The sequence below is a fragment of the Saccopteryx bilineata genome, chromosome 6, assembly GCF_036850765.1.
Source record: "Saccopteryx bilineata isolate mSacBil1 chromosome 6, mSacBil1_pri_phased_curated, whole genome shotgun sequence".
NCBI classification, from domain to species: Eukaryota; Metazoa; Chordata; class Mammalia; order Chiroptera; family Emballonuridae; genus Saccopteryx; species Saccopteryx bilineata.
Genome location: NC_089495.1, coordinates 194,958,559 through 194,971,504, shown reverse-complemented (window position 1 = coordinate 194,971,504; position 12,946 = coordinate 194,958,559). Strand labels below are relative to the sequence as shown.

Below are 12,946 nucleotides of genomic sequence, written 5' to 3'. Positions count from 1 at the left end.
CATGTGTCTGAAAAGTAAACTGTACAGCAGTCTAGTTCATAATAAATAAAAAATTGACAGAACTAAGGTGTCCATGAATAGGAGAATGGATAAACTATGATATATTCATATCATGCAATACTCCACCACAGTAAAAGGAAACTGCTGATACATGCAAGAGCATGGGTAATTTTCAAACACCTTGCCATGAAAGAAGTCTTGCACAAAAAAGTATACATACTATATGATGATTTCATTTATATGATGCTCTAGAACAGATGAACTTATTCTGTGGTGAAAAATCAGGACAGTGGTTGCTTCTGGAAGGTGGGGAGAGGCAGGGATTGATTGTCAAGGGGCATTGGCCAACTTTCTGGGGCTTCAGGAATGCTCTATATCTGCACAGGCATTTGGGTACACAGGTGTTTGCATTTGTCAGACTCAGTGAATGTGCACTTCAGTGTTGTACATTTCATTGTATGTGAATTATACACCAAAAGAGAACTGTAAACAAATATTGAACTCTAGATAATGACATGCATGCTGAAATATTTAGGGGGAAGTGTAGTTATGTCTGCAATTTACTTGGAAATGCATTAAAACATACGATGAATTCAGGAATTTATAGACTGATATATGATGAAGCAAGTATAGTAAAGCAAGTATAGTAAATATGTTACTGGTGGGATCTAGCTGATGGGGAAACAGGTGTTCACTCTTTCTACTTTGGTGTATGTTTGAAAATTTTCATAACAAAAGGTCCAAGTATTTGGGGGTTTGCATGAAAACTCTGCCAGGAGGAGCCAGCCAGTCTTAGGACATTAGCTGAGGGAGGCAGGAGCAAAGCCCTGTTACCTCACAAAAGTAATTTACCTTTTCCAGTCTGTTTCCTCAACTAGCAGTGGTGGCAGTCAGTATTATTAAGCACTTTCTCGCGCCTGGGAATAATTCAAAATTGAATATCCTCAATCCAGCCCCCAACCACACCACACGCCCACTGCCTGCACTACCTTCCCAGAGCCCCCTTTAATTCTATAACCCTGAAGGGCCCGGCCTGGCTGTTGCTCTGGCAACCGCACCCCGGTTTCCGGGACGGCACAGGAAGTGGCTTATCATATTCTCTTTCTATTGGACAGCGGTCTCTCGTGGGGCGGGCACTGTAGAGGGGCGGAAGCAGCCGCAGCATGGCGGCGGCAGTGCCGCTCTGCCTGGTTGTGCTGCTGCTTCTGGGGCTGGGCAGCTGGGGCTATGCAGAACCCCCACGCGACAGCCTGCGGGAGGAGCTCGTCATCACCCCGCTACCTTCTGGAGATGTAGCCGCCACATTCCAGTTCCGCACGCGCTGGGATTCGGACCTGCAGCAGGAAGAAGGTGAGAGGACGAGACTGGCCGGAGAAAGATAGCTGTGGCACCTGCTGGGAGTGGGTGAAGCAAGCCTTGGGGGGCGAGGCCTAGTCCCTGGGTGGCTGGCGTTCAGGCCCGTGGCCGTGGAGCCGAACAAAGTGGGGCCATGGCGGAAGAATGGGATAGTTATTAAAGAACCCCATTCTACCGTTGGTGAGACTAAACCCCCGAGATGGGCAGCGACTCCTAGTCCAGTGCTCTTTCTGCAGCTCCAGGTTGCCACTCTAAACCTCGAGTTAGAGCCCTCTGTCCACAACACTAGTGATAATGTTGTTGACAGTTACCATTTATACTGGGTGCTAAGTTCTGTGCAAGATTACTAGGAAGAAATTAGAGGCGTAGAGAGGTAAAGGCACTGGTTCAAGATCACATCTCTGGTAAATGAGTCTGGTCTGGAATTCAGATCTTTCTGACGCCCGAGTCTGGGGTCTACTGCTTCTTTGGGGTGGCTGAGAACCCTTTCTCTGGGTCATCTCTCACCTGCTCCTCCTTCTCTAGTTTCTCATTATAGGCTCTTCCCCAAAGCCCTGGGGCAGTTGATCTCCAAGTATTCTCTCAGGGAGCTGCACCTGTCACTCACGCAAGGCTTTTGGAGGACTCGGTACTGGGGGCCACCCTTCCTGCAGGCCCCATCAGGTGCAGAGCTCTGGGTCTGGTTCCAAGACACCATCACTGAGTGAGTGCCCGCCTTGAGGCCTACTGCAGGCCATGGAGGGAATGTGGCAGGGGAAGGTGTTGTCATATTGCCACTGCCCTTGTGGGCAACAGTTGTAGCAGGCAGAAATCTCGTGGCGGGGAGGTGTGGGTAAAGCTGCCTTGGATGTAAGAAATAATTTACCTCTGAGTGGCATGCTTTACTTTGTTGAATATACTTCCTTCCCCTACTACTTCCAGACCTGAGGTAACACATGCCTATCTCTGCAGGGGCAGATAACAAATACCATTGGTGGGCTAGAAGTGATCTACAAGATGTCAGATCTCCATAATAGAGGAATTGCTTTTGTTTGGGAGGGGATGGGACTAGGTGCTGCTGTACCACAATTTCCTCTTAATTCCACTATGAGAAATAAATAGTAGAAATATGATTAAAAAAATTCTTTTAGAGGAATAATAGGGAGCAGTGGGGACTATGGCAGGCTAGAGAGCTTGCGAGGACAGCTGCCACTCATCCCCTGGGGGTTATTGCCATGGCAGTAGAGCTCCACTGTTGTAAGATAGTCTCATTTTTTTTATTTATTTATTTTTTTAAAGATTTTTTTTTTTTTACTTTTCTGAAGCTGGAAACGGGGAGAGACAGTCAGACAGACTCCCGCATGCGCCCGACCGGGATCCACCGGGCACGCCCACCAGGGGCGACGCTCCTCCGGGGCATCGCTCTGCCGCGACCAGAGCCACTCTAGCTCCTGGGGCAGAGGCCAAGGAGCCATCCCCAGCGCCCGGGCCATCTTTGCTCCGATGGAGCCTTGGCTGCGGGAGGGGAAGAGAGAGACAGAGAGGAAGGAGGGGGTGGGAGTGGAGAAGCAAATGGGCGCTTTTCCTATGTGCCCTGGCCGGGAATCGAACCCGGGTCCCCCGCACACCAGGCGGACGCTCTACCGCTGAGCCAACTGGCCAGGGCCAGATAGTCTCATTTTTAAAGAGGTACCTGAAATCTAGATTTTATTGTGAAAATCGACAAATTTAAATATCAGCAGGGAATTTAAAACTCCAAGACATGCTGTGGGGGTCAGTGTTGTGCACAGCAAATGAAATGTGGTTCTGGTTTGGGTAGAGCTTTCGGGCTTTAAGGGTACAATCTTTATTTGAGGCTTACAGCTTAGAGCAATTGAAAAGCTCTGAACAGAGGATTATGGAAAAACCCCAGGACCCACTGAGGTGAATTAGGCGCAAGCCGTGACCCCCTAGATTTGCCGAGGCTTCTGCCTGAACGCTGGCCCCTTGCCTTTCTCTTCATTTTCTTTGTTACCACTGTCTCTGCTCAGCTCATAATTGCCTATGATATGGAGCTGATGTTTAGATTTCTAGCTTTATGCTGTCTATGGTTAATATAGAGAACAAATCTGTTTTGATACTTCTCTAAGGGAAAAATATCTAATTTAATTTTATGGGATTTTAAAAAAAATGCTAGAATGGTGGTTTATCCTTGTTCAGTCTTTATAGATGTAAGACTTCCTACCCTGAAGGTAGCACCAGGACTTACTTGCTTGCCCTGGGCATTTATAGAATGCTTTTTTGCCCAGCTGAGCGTTTTCAGCCTCTGGAGCACTTTACGTGGTGTTGTGAAACATACATGGGTGACGCAGACTTGCGTCTGTCCTCAGGTTGCTTCCAGCCTGGTTGAGGAGAAACGATACTTAGAACAAGATGCTGCCACACTAGCCATTTCCTAGGAGAGACCCGAGGAGAGGCTCGATGGTCAGATCCGCTGTGGCACAGGTGGAGGCTGTGGTTGAGGAGCGCAGGAAAGGCTTCCTGGAGGAGGGAGCCACGTGGGCAGAGGGAGTGAGTGGGGCATTCCCAGGCAGGAGGAGGAGGAGGCATCGCCTGAGCAAAGGCCTAGGCGGCGGCAGGGCTGAGCAGGCCAGCGATGCGGTTCCAGCTCGGCAGCTGACCAGGCTAGCAGCGTGGCAGCCACCGCGCAGGCTTTGGGAAGGGAGCAGAGGCAGCCCCGGATGGTGAGTGGGCTTGTGTCTCCGTCAGCGTGGATGAATCTTGGAAGGAGCTCAGTAACGTCCTCTCAGGGATCTTCTGCGCCTCTCTCAACTTCATCGACTCCACCAACACGGTCACTCCCACAGCCTCCTTCAAACCCCTGGGGCTGGCCAACGGTGAGAAGTCCCCAGGCCCTTTTCTTCTCGTTACCTCTTGCCCAAACCTTTGCCTCCCTTCCCCTCAGCTTCCTCTTTCCTCAGTGGGACCAGGTCATAAACCCCGTGGGTGTGCAGGCCCCAGAGGCTTCCCAAGACAGCTGTCTGCATTGCCTTCTCCCAAGGGGAGGAGAGGGTCTCACTTCCAGCTGGGACAATTAGCTAGGGAGGTGTATGGGGAGCAGGAGGGGTCGCCCCCATCACTGGAGTGTGGGTCCTGAGGAGTGGGGCCGCCAGGCCCAGCCCAGACAGACTTCTGTGTCCCTTAGGCACTGACCACTTTTTCCTGCGCTATGCTGTGCTGCCACGGGAGGTTGTCTGCACTGAGAACCTCACCCCGTGGAAGAAGCTCTTACCCTGCAGTTCCAAGGTGAGACCAGAGTGGTCAGAACGTGGGTGGGAGCCCTGGAGAGTGGGTGGACTTGGCAGATGTCTTTCCACTGCTAGTCAGCCAGGTGTACTGCCTGTGCCCAGGGCACTGACCTTTCATCTCTTCCGCCTCCTCCAGGCAGGCCTCTCTATGCTGCTGAAGGCTGACCGCTTGTTCCACACTAGCTACCACTCCCAAGCAGTGCATATCCGCCCTGTTTGCAGAGTAAGTCGTAGGAGATGGGGGTGGGCGCCATCCAGAGACTTTGAGAGAAAGTGCAGGTAAAGCGCGTAGCCCAGGGTCTCAAGGACTGAGCCAGCAGTAAGCGGTAGATAGTGGTGATTTCTCAGGGCATTGGCCACGCACCAAGGAAACCGAGTGGTTGCCTGGCAAGCATTCAGTAAGTCTTTGTCGTGGAGCAGAGTGGTTCAGAATAGCTACGTGGGTACACCTGCTGGCTCAGTCACTCACCAGCTGGCATGACCTTGAGTGAATCATTCTGTTTCCCTGAGCCTGGTTTCCCCATCTGTCAAGTAAGAGTAATAGTTGTAGTAGCTCCCACGATTGTTGGCCACGGTTCATCCGACTGATGCACAGCAAGCTGCTGGCACAGGGTGTGACACGGGGTCAAGTGTTCAGCAGTGAGTAGTAGCAAATCGATGGATGGGAAGATACATAGTAGAGCAGGGACCGAGTCCAGGTAGGAGTCCCCGAGGCTCTGTGGTTGGAGTGATTTGGCCTCATCGCTCCTGTCTGACCCCTGTGGTAGAATGCTGTCTGTACCAGCGTCTCCTGGGAGCTGAGGCAGACCCTTTCCGTTGTGTTCGATGCCTTCGTCACGGGGCAGGGGAAGAAAGGTAAGCTACCATGGCAGCTCACCGCTGCTCACCCATTGCCAGCCCCGCCCAATCTGCAGACCAGGCCTAGTCCCAGCCCCTGCTCAACCCTGCTTTCCGCTCCTCAGACTGGTCCCTCTTCCGGATGTTCTCCCGAACCCTCACGGAACCCTGCCCCCTGGCTTCAGAGAGCCGAGTCTATGTGGACATCACCAGCTACCGCCAGGTACCAAGGGCTCCATCACACACATTGCTTCCCCTCAAGGCCATCCTGCCCCTCTGCTCACTGCTCAGCCCTGCCCCTGTGTCCCCAGGACAATGAGACATTGGAGGTGAACCCGCCCCCACTCACCACGTACCAGGACGTCATTCTGGGTACCCGGAAGACCTATGCTGTCTATGACTTGCTCGACACGGCTGTGGTAAACAGCTCCCGCAACCTCAACCTCCAGCTCAAGTGGAAGAAACCCCCGGAGAACGGTGGGTGAGGGTAGGCCACGGGGGGTTGAATGCCATCTCCTGGGGAGGTCTCACAGTGCTGCCTCATCACCACGAGATACGGCTTTTTAGACCCAGATCTCTAGAGTTAGCCACCTGGTTCTAACTCCATTTCTCCAAAGCTCTCTGACCTTGGGCAGGTTCCTAACCTCATCTGGAAAATAGGGATAGTAATAACTAGCTGATGGGATGAGACAGTTAATGTAACATATGAACTTTGTCCATGTAATCATTAAACCAATAATTTTTGAAGACAGAAGATACGCTGCATTTGAGAAGCATGTCTGCTAGTTGAGGCAGACATCAAACAACTGCCGTTGTGTTCGATGTTACCAAGGAAAGTGCAGAATATCATGAGAGCATCTGGTTTGGGTTAGAAGGGGCACAGAGCTCAGCGCAGAAGTGTTCAGGAAATAATAGTAATCCTAGTATCGCTGTGAGCTGGGCAAGATGGGGTTGATTCACGAATGCAGGTTTCCCAGTTCTGACTGCAGAGCCCCTTCCTGTCCCCTCCCTGGCTTTGAGACTCTGAGTGTGGCCCGGGGGCTGTGGGTGGGCGTGGCCCTTCCCTTCAGCAGCTGCTGACTGCTGACTCTGGTCTGCGCAGAGGCCCCGCCGGTGCCCTTCCTGCACACGCAGCGGTACGTGAGCGGCTACGGGCTGCAGGCCGGGGAGCTCAGCACGCTGCTGCACAACACCCACCCGTACCGGGCCTTCCCCGTGCTGCTCCTGGACACCGTGCCCTGGTACCTGCGGCTGTACGTGCACACCCTCTCCATCACCTCCAAGGGCAAGGAGAACAAACCGAGTGAGAGCCCAGCCCCCTTCAGCCCCCCTGCCCCTGCGCACCCCACCCTCTGTCCCTTCAGGTCCCCAAGCCGTCTTTTCTCGGGGTAGTTAGGAAGTCCACTCCCCAGTAAAACTACACAGGCAGAAAGAGCTAGGAATAGTTTGACAGATGGAAAGGGGAATCTCTCCAATGCCAGGGCGGAGGCATTTGTGAAGCAGAAATAGTTAACACACATAGTACTGGTGATTCCCATTAAGCCCGGAGGAGGGCAGCAGTTTCTCCCCTTTCTCACTGGCTGCTTCCTGGCACTGCTCCGGGCATAAACTTTTGTGATGATTCACGGGCTCTTTCAGGTAGAGAAGGGTTAGCAAGAACCACAGGATTGTTGCGAACAAAGGGAATAACAGACCTGGAGATGGTTTCTGCTTCCTTAGGAGGGAAGATGTTCGGTTCCCTCCCTTCAGAAAGGACTTCTTAGGAAGCTGTTACCGCATACCCTGGAGGCCAGACTTACCCTCTCCTGGAGACCCTGTCCTTCCAGCCTGCATTAATAGTGTTGTTTGTTTTCAGCACCACAACTCGTCCCAGCTTCAGGGCATCTGCTTTGGACGTCCTGCCTATGAAATTTTTAGTTTTTCTGTTTTGTTTTGTTTTTTACCTTTTGCTCTGGAAAATTTCAAACACACACCCAATGGAAGAGTGTAGGCAGCTGCCCAGTGCCCAGCAGTCCCTGCGGTCCCAGCTTCCCCACAGTGTTGTTTCCTCTCCCCCTCTTTGGTTATATTTCTGCTGGAGCGTCTTAGAACAGGTCCTAGACGTCATGCCTGTACACCTTTAAACGTTCAGCACAGGTCTCTAACGGACAAAGGGCTTCAAAAACTATGGCCCATCGTTACCATCCCAGTGGTCTGAAAAATAACTTTTTATAATTGCTTTGTTTGACTTGGGATCTAAACAAAGTCCTCACTTTGCGTTTGCTTGATGTGCTCTTTAGTTTCTCTCTTTTTCTCTTCTTAATAGACCTTTTTTTAAAAGAGTAATTTTAAGTTTATAGAAAAATGGAGCAGAAATTAGTCGTTCCCATGTATGCCCTCTGGCCCCGCCCACAGCTCCCGCTGTTATTAACAGCTTGTGTTGGTGTGGTACTCTGAAGGCTTGTAATCTGTAACAGTTCCCATTCTTCCTTTCTTTTTAAAAAAATTTATTTGTTGAGCAAACTGACTCATTTGTTGTATAGTCAGCACTTAACATGTTCCTCCATCCCCCATGTTTCTTGGGTGTTGGTGGCTGGTGTGGAGACTTGATTAGATTCGGGTCCCCTGGTTTTGGCAGGAAAGTGGCCCGGGTGGTTCTGTGAACTTCCTGTTGCATCACGTCAGGCACCTGATGTCTGCTGCCCAGTTTTCCTGATGTGAAGGTTGATTAGTTGTCTGCCTGGGTGCCTGGGATGGCTGCCCTGGAAACATCTTTCCCTTTTTAGAGGCCCAGCTCCCTTCCCTGAGCCAGCCTGGCTTGTCTGCTCCAGAGCCCGCTTGGGCACCCAGGTCTGGCCTCAAGGCCTCGGTAGGTGGGCAGGAGGTGCAGGTCGCCTGGCCCCAGGAAAGAGGTGTGGGTGACGCTCGACCCTTGCCTGTCTTCAGGTTACATCCACTACCAGCCTGCCCAGGACCGGCTGCAGCCCCACCTCCTGGAGATGCTGATTCAGCTGCCAGCCAACTCTGTCACCAAGGTCTCCATCCAGTTTGAGCGGGCGCTGCTCAAGTGGACCGAGTACACCCCGGACCCCAACCACGGCTTTTATGTCAGGTGGGCTCTGCCCCCCACGTGCTGCCCCCGCCCCCTGACCCACCTTCTCTGCCACTGGCCCTGGGCGGGGAGGGGGGGGCCAGGAAGGAACACGGCTCACGGAATGCCCACCTGCTTCTCTGCAGCCCGTCAGTCCTCAGTGCCCTCGTGCCCAGCCTGGTGGCCGCCAAACCCGTGGACTGGGAGGAGAGTCCCCTCTTCAACAGCCTGTAAGTGTGACCTCAGCTGCCTGGTCTGGGTGGGCGTCAACACAGATGACCTGGGACAGGCAGGGTCGGCTGAGGCTAGGTGTTACCTCTCCTCAAGCAACGTGGAGGTTTAACCCAATCCTAATGAAAGTCCCAGTGGTCTTTAATATTTGTGCAGCCTTTAGAAAATGATTCTAAAGTGCTTCTAGAAGAATGAATAGGTGAGAAGAACCGTATTTACAGCCTACATTAACTCACTGATGCTCTTAACAAGTATTTCCTTGAGCACTTACTGAATGCCGGAAATTCAGAGAGCACTGGCTGTCCAACATTAAACAAAACAGACGTGCCCCTGCTGGGCCAGCGCTCACAGTCCCAGGGAGTGTCTGTTCCAGGGAGCAGGGGGGCCCGAGGCGGTGCAGGAGTTTCTGATGGGTGATCCAGGAAGGCTTCTCTGAGGAGACGGCCTTTAGGCTGAGACCAGGAGGCTGAGGAAGAGGCAGCCAAGCGGAGGCAGGGCCCCTTCCTCTCCCGCAGTACAGGATAGCTCTCTGTCAGGGTTATGTGTTGAGCCTTCATCTGAGAAGTCTTCTGTTGAAAAGGCGTGGAGACTGAGAAAACCCTTAACCTCTGAGCACTGGCCCGGAGCAGCCCCAGGGAGGATGGGGGTGAGATGGGGAGAAAGGGGGTCCTGCCTCACTGCTCCTTCCTGACCCCCAGGTTCCCGGTCTCCGATAGTTCTAGCTACTTTGTGCGGCTCTACACCGAGCCGCTGCTGGTGAGCCTGCCGACGCCGGACTTCAGCATGCCCTACAATGTCATCTGCCTGACGTGCACGGTGGTGGCCGTGTGCTATGGCTCCTTCTACAATCTCCTCACCCGCACCTTCTACATTGAGGAGCCCAAGACCGGCGGCCTGGTCAAGAAGCTGGCCAACCTCATCCGGCGTGCCCGTGGTGTGCCCCCGCTCTGAGCCCCGACCCCGTCCCAGCGGGGGATGCCGCTTCTCTGGGCAGGCGTGGCGGTGGCCCCAAGGACTGCTCTGCTGCTGGTTCTCGCTCGAGGTGGCTCTTGAACCAGACTGCCCCTGGACGAGGCTGGGGCCTGGAGCCACACTGTGCAGTACAGTGGCCATGAGCCAAACGTGGCATTGGAATGTAAATTAATTTAAATGAAAATTTCATCTCGGCTGTACTAGCCACATTTCGAGTGCTCGGTAACCACAAGGGGTTCAGTGGCTGCTGTTTTGGGCAGTGCGGAAAGATGTTTCCATTGGTGCAGAAAATCCTATCGGACAGCACTGGCCTGGATAATGGTGGCTGGAGTTTGTGGCCCTGGGTGGTAGATGGGACTTCCTGGTTGTGGAATAAAAAGTGGCTGCTTCCTTGGTTCTTTGCCTCCTGTCTCCCGAGGCCTGGGAAGAGCTGGGGACTTGTTTGCTGAGTGCCTGGACAGGAACACCTACCTCCTAACAAACTGAACTCCCACATCACTCCTGCCTCAGAAAGTCTGCTTCCTCGTCCCCCACCAGCCTCAGCAGACAGCAGTTCCCAGAACTCCCCAGGAGTGTTTATGTAAGCACACCCATAGCCATGAAAATGAATCATTCTCTGCCTTTTTTAGGGGCCCTGAGAACTGGTCCCCCTCACCAAGAGTAGAGTTGGAGAGGCGGCACAGCTGTGGGTGGTGGTTTTCTAATGGGATTGTTCACCACAATTATTTGGGGCTCTTGTGAAAATAATGCAGATTCCTGGGGTCCAGACCGCAAGGATTCAGTTGATCTGGGTGTAATCCAGGCTTGGAATTTTTATCAGGCTCCTCATGATCTTGTGTGGTAGGTGGCTCTTCGGCCACCCACAGGCTTTGATGCCAGGCCCATTGCATTGAAGCCTGCCCCTGCCCACCTCCCCTCTGGTTATCTAATTCTGGATTTCTGTAAAAGAGGCCCTGGGAAGCCTTTCCCTGTCCCTATCTTCTGTCTCTTCCTCTGACACAATTGGCAACAACCGTATCAGTTATATGTGGTCCTTCACATGATAGTGATTGGCTTAGAATGCTCTATTCCCACCAACCATGCATCCCACTCAACTGCCTGATTCACAGATGAGTGTTGCTTCCTCCAGGAAGTCTTCCCTGATACACCAGGCTGCTGTAGGTCCCCTTCCCTCTGCTTCCACAGCTCCCTGGATTTATTTACATACTCTTTATCACTCTTATCATTATTGTCCTTTAATTTCCATTAGACTATGGGCTTCCTGGAGGCGCAGGGGCTGTTTGCCAATCTGGACCTGGCCCAGCTCAGGACATGTAAGTGCTTAGTCTGCAAATAGTAGATGTATGAATGGGTATGGGCTATTCTGGCTTCGGATATGGGGTCCAGGAATAGGGATGAATAGGGCAAGGGCACCTGTAATCCCCCTAATGTAAGTGCAACAGTCTTTAACACCCCCCCTTACCCCTTCCCAGGGGTAACCACCAACCACCATACTGTTGTCTGGGGTTATGAGTTTTTGTTTTTCTTGTTTGTTCATTTGTTGCTATTTTATGTTCCACATATGTGTGAAATATTATAGTTCTTTTTCTGTCTGACTTATTTCACTTGGCATGATATTCTCAAGATGTATCCATGATGTCTCAAATGGCAGTATTTCATCTTTTCTTAGGGCTGAGTAGTATTCCATTGTGTATTTGTACCACATGACATGAAATATATCTGCGCAAAGACATGGAAACTGCCAGTGTCCTTAGATAGGTGATTGGATAAAGAAGATGTGGTACACATTGAGTTTTTATTGACGAGTTCCCAGAGGGTTCCAGGCTGGGTTCAGAACGGGCCTCATGCAGGAATGGGGGCAGAGCCAGCTTTCAGTCAAGACCTAGGTATGTGCAGGCAACATCTGTCGCTTGTTTACGTAGTTCTCTGTAAAGGAGATGACAATCAGCTTTCTCTGGCTGACCCACTGGTGGCCTGGAGCCAGAGCCATCAAGCTGGACTCCTTACTCAACCCTTTGATCACCTACCATCCTGGGCGCCTCTTCTTATCTGCACCACAGCCACAGTCACATCCGTCATCTCTGTTCACGATCGTTCCACTGCTGTCTTCACTCTGGCGCAGCAGCACGGCCACATATCTGAAGAGGCATTACACAAGAGCCAGTGTTACCCCCACGTTAGTACCCGTTCCAGCGCCAAGCACAGCCTCGCTACCTGCGCCTCAGGCACCCTCATCACCACCAGGTGACAGGTCCCTTATGCCCATCATTCTTGTCATTGCCACCTCCCATATTAACGTCACCTCTGCATCACCCCCACCCTCCTCACCAACACCCTCCACGTGTTCACCCTCCTCTCGCCTCCTGGACTCTCCCATTTCCCGTAAGGACGCACCAGTGCTTTGCAGACCCTCAAACACATCCCTGTGCTGTCAGAATCATTAGCCTTGCACTGAGAACCACCATAGGCACAGTGCTCACGCTCATTGGACGTAGAGGTGTGGAAGTATCAGCGGATGCAGCCTTTGCATAGCCACCTTGCTGTGGGGAGCCGGCCCAGCGCAGGGAAAGTTTGGGACACTAATTGGGGATTCTATGCTTGAGATTAGCTGCAGAGGTGAGGAAGGGCAGGACTGTCAATGTGTGCATGTGTCCTTATTAACTGATAAGTATTTTTCCTGAGCACCTCTTCTACCCCAGGCGCCATGCTAGGTCTTTGCCATACTTTGCATTATTTAACCACTCTATGGAAAGGGCTGTGTGCACCATTTGTTTTAATAGAGCCTTGATTGCTGTTGGCATGGCAATGAGAGGGTTCACCCCAGGCCAATCAGCTGCGAGGACTGCCTGTGACTATCGAGGAGGCTCTGCTGTGCAGGGGTCGGCCCCACAGAGCAGGACTCCATTCAGCAGTGCTTTGTGCCAGACTTTGCCTGCCTGCTGCCCTTGTAACCTGGGAACAGTCTGCTCCTAAATCAGAGGCTCTAAGATGGGTCAGCAGTAGCTACAAATTAAATCTATCAGCCCAGCGTCTGGAAGGTGAAACGTCTGAGGAAGTTTCAAAGGTGGGAGGGAGGCTTCAGGACAGGCCTGCAGAGGTGTGCTCCTTTGGCACGTGGATTCTTCTGAGCTGAAGGCGGTCCTGGCCCTGCGGGCGCAAGAGAACCTTTCACCTCTCCCTTAAAGAATTTCAGTGTGGGGTCTTTCCAAAGAAG

General features: G+C 52.2%; 1 protein-coding gene across 2 annotated transcripts; it reads left to right on the top strand.

Moving 5' to 3' along the window:
* Positions 1-1,136: 1,136 nt before the first annotated feature.
* Positions 1,137-10,129, top strand: PIGT (phosphatidylinositol glycan anchor biosynthesis class T). Of its 2 annotated transcripts, XM_066234733.1 has the most exons (12): positions 1,137-1,350; positions 1,882-2,059; positions 4,084-4,211; positions 4,520-4,620; positions 4,759-4,845; positions 5,390-5,477; positions 5,585-5,682; positions 5,771-5,936; positions 6,562-6,762; positions 8,385-8,550; positions 8,676-8,759; positions 9,459-10,129. In XM_066234733.1, exons 1-12 carry the CDS (start codon positions 1,164-1,166, stop codon positions 9,709-9,711), a joined length of 1,737 nt encoding a protein of 578 aa, XP_066090830.1. In that variant the 5' UTR covers positions 1,137-1,163; the 3' UTR covers positions 9,712-10,129. The 2 variants fall into 2 exon arrangements, with proteins under 2 accessions (XP_066090830.1, XP_066090831.1); XM_066234734.1 differs by lacking the exon at positions 6,562-6,762.
* Positions 10,130-12,946: the final 2,817 nt, after the last annotated feature.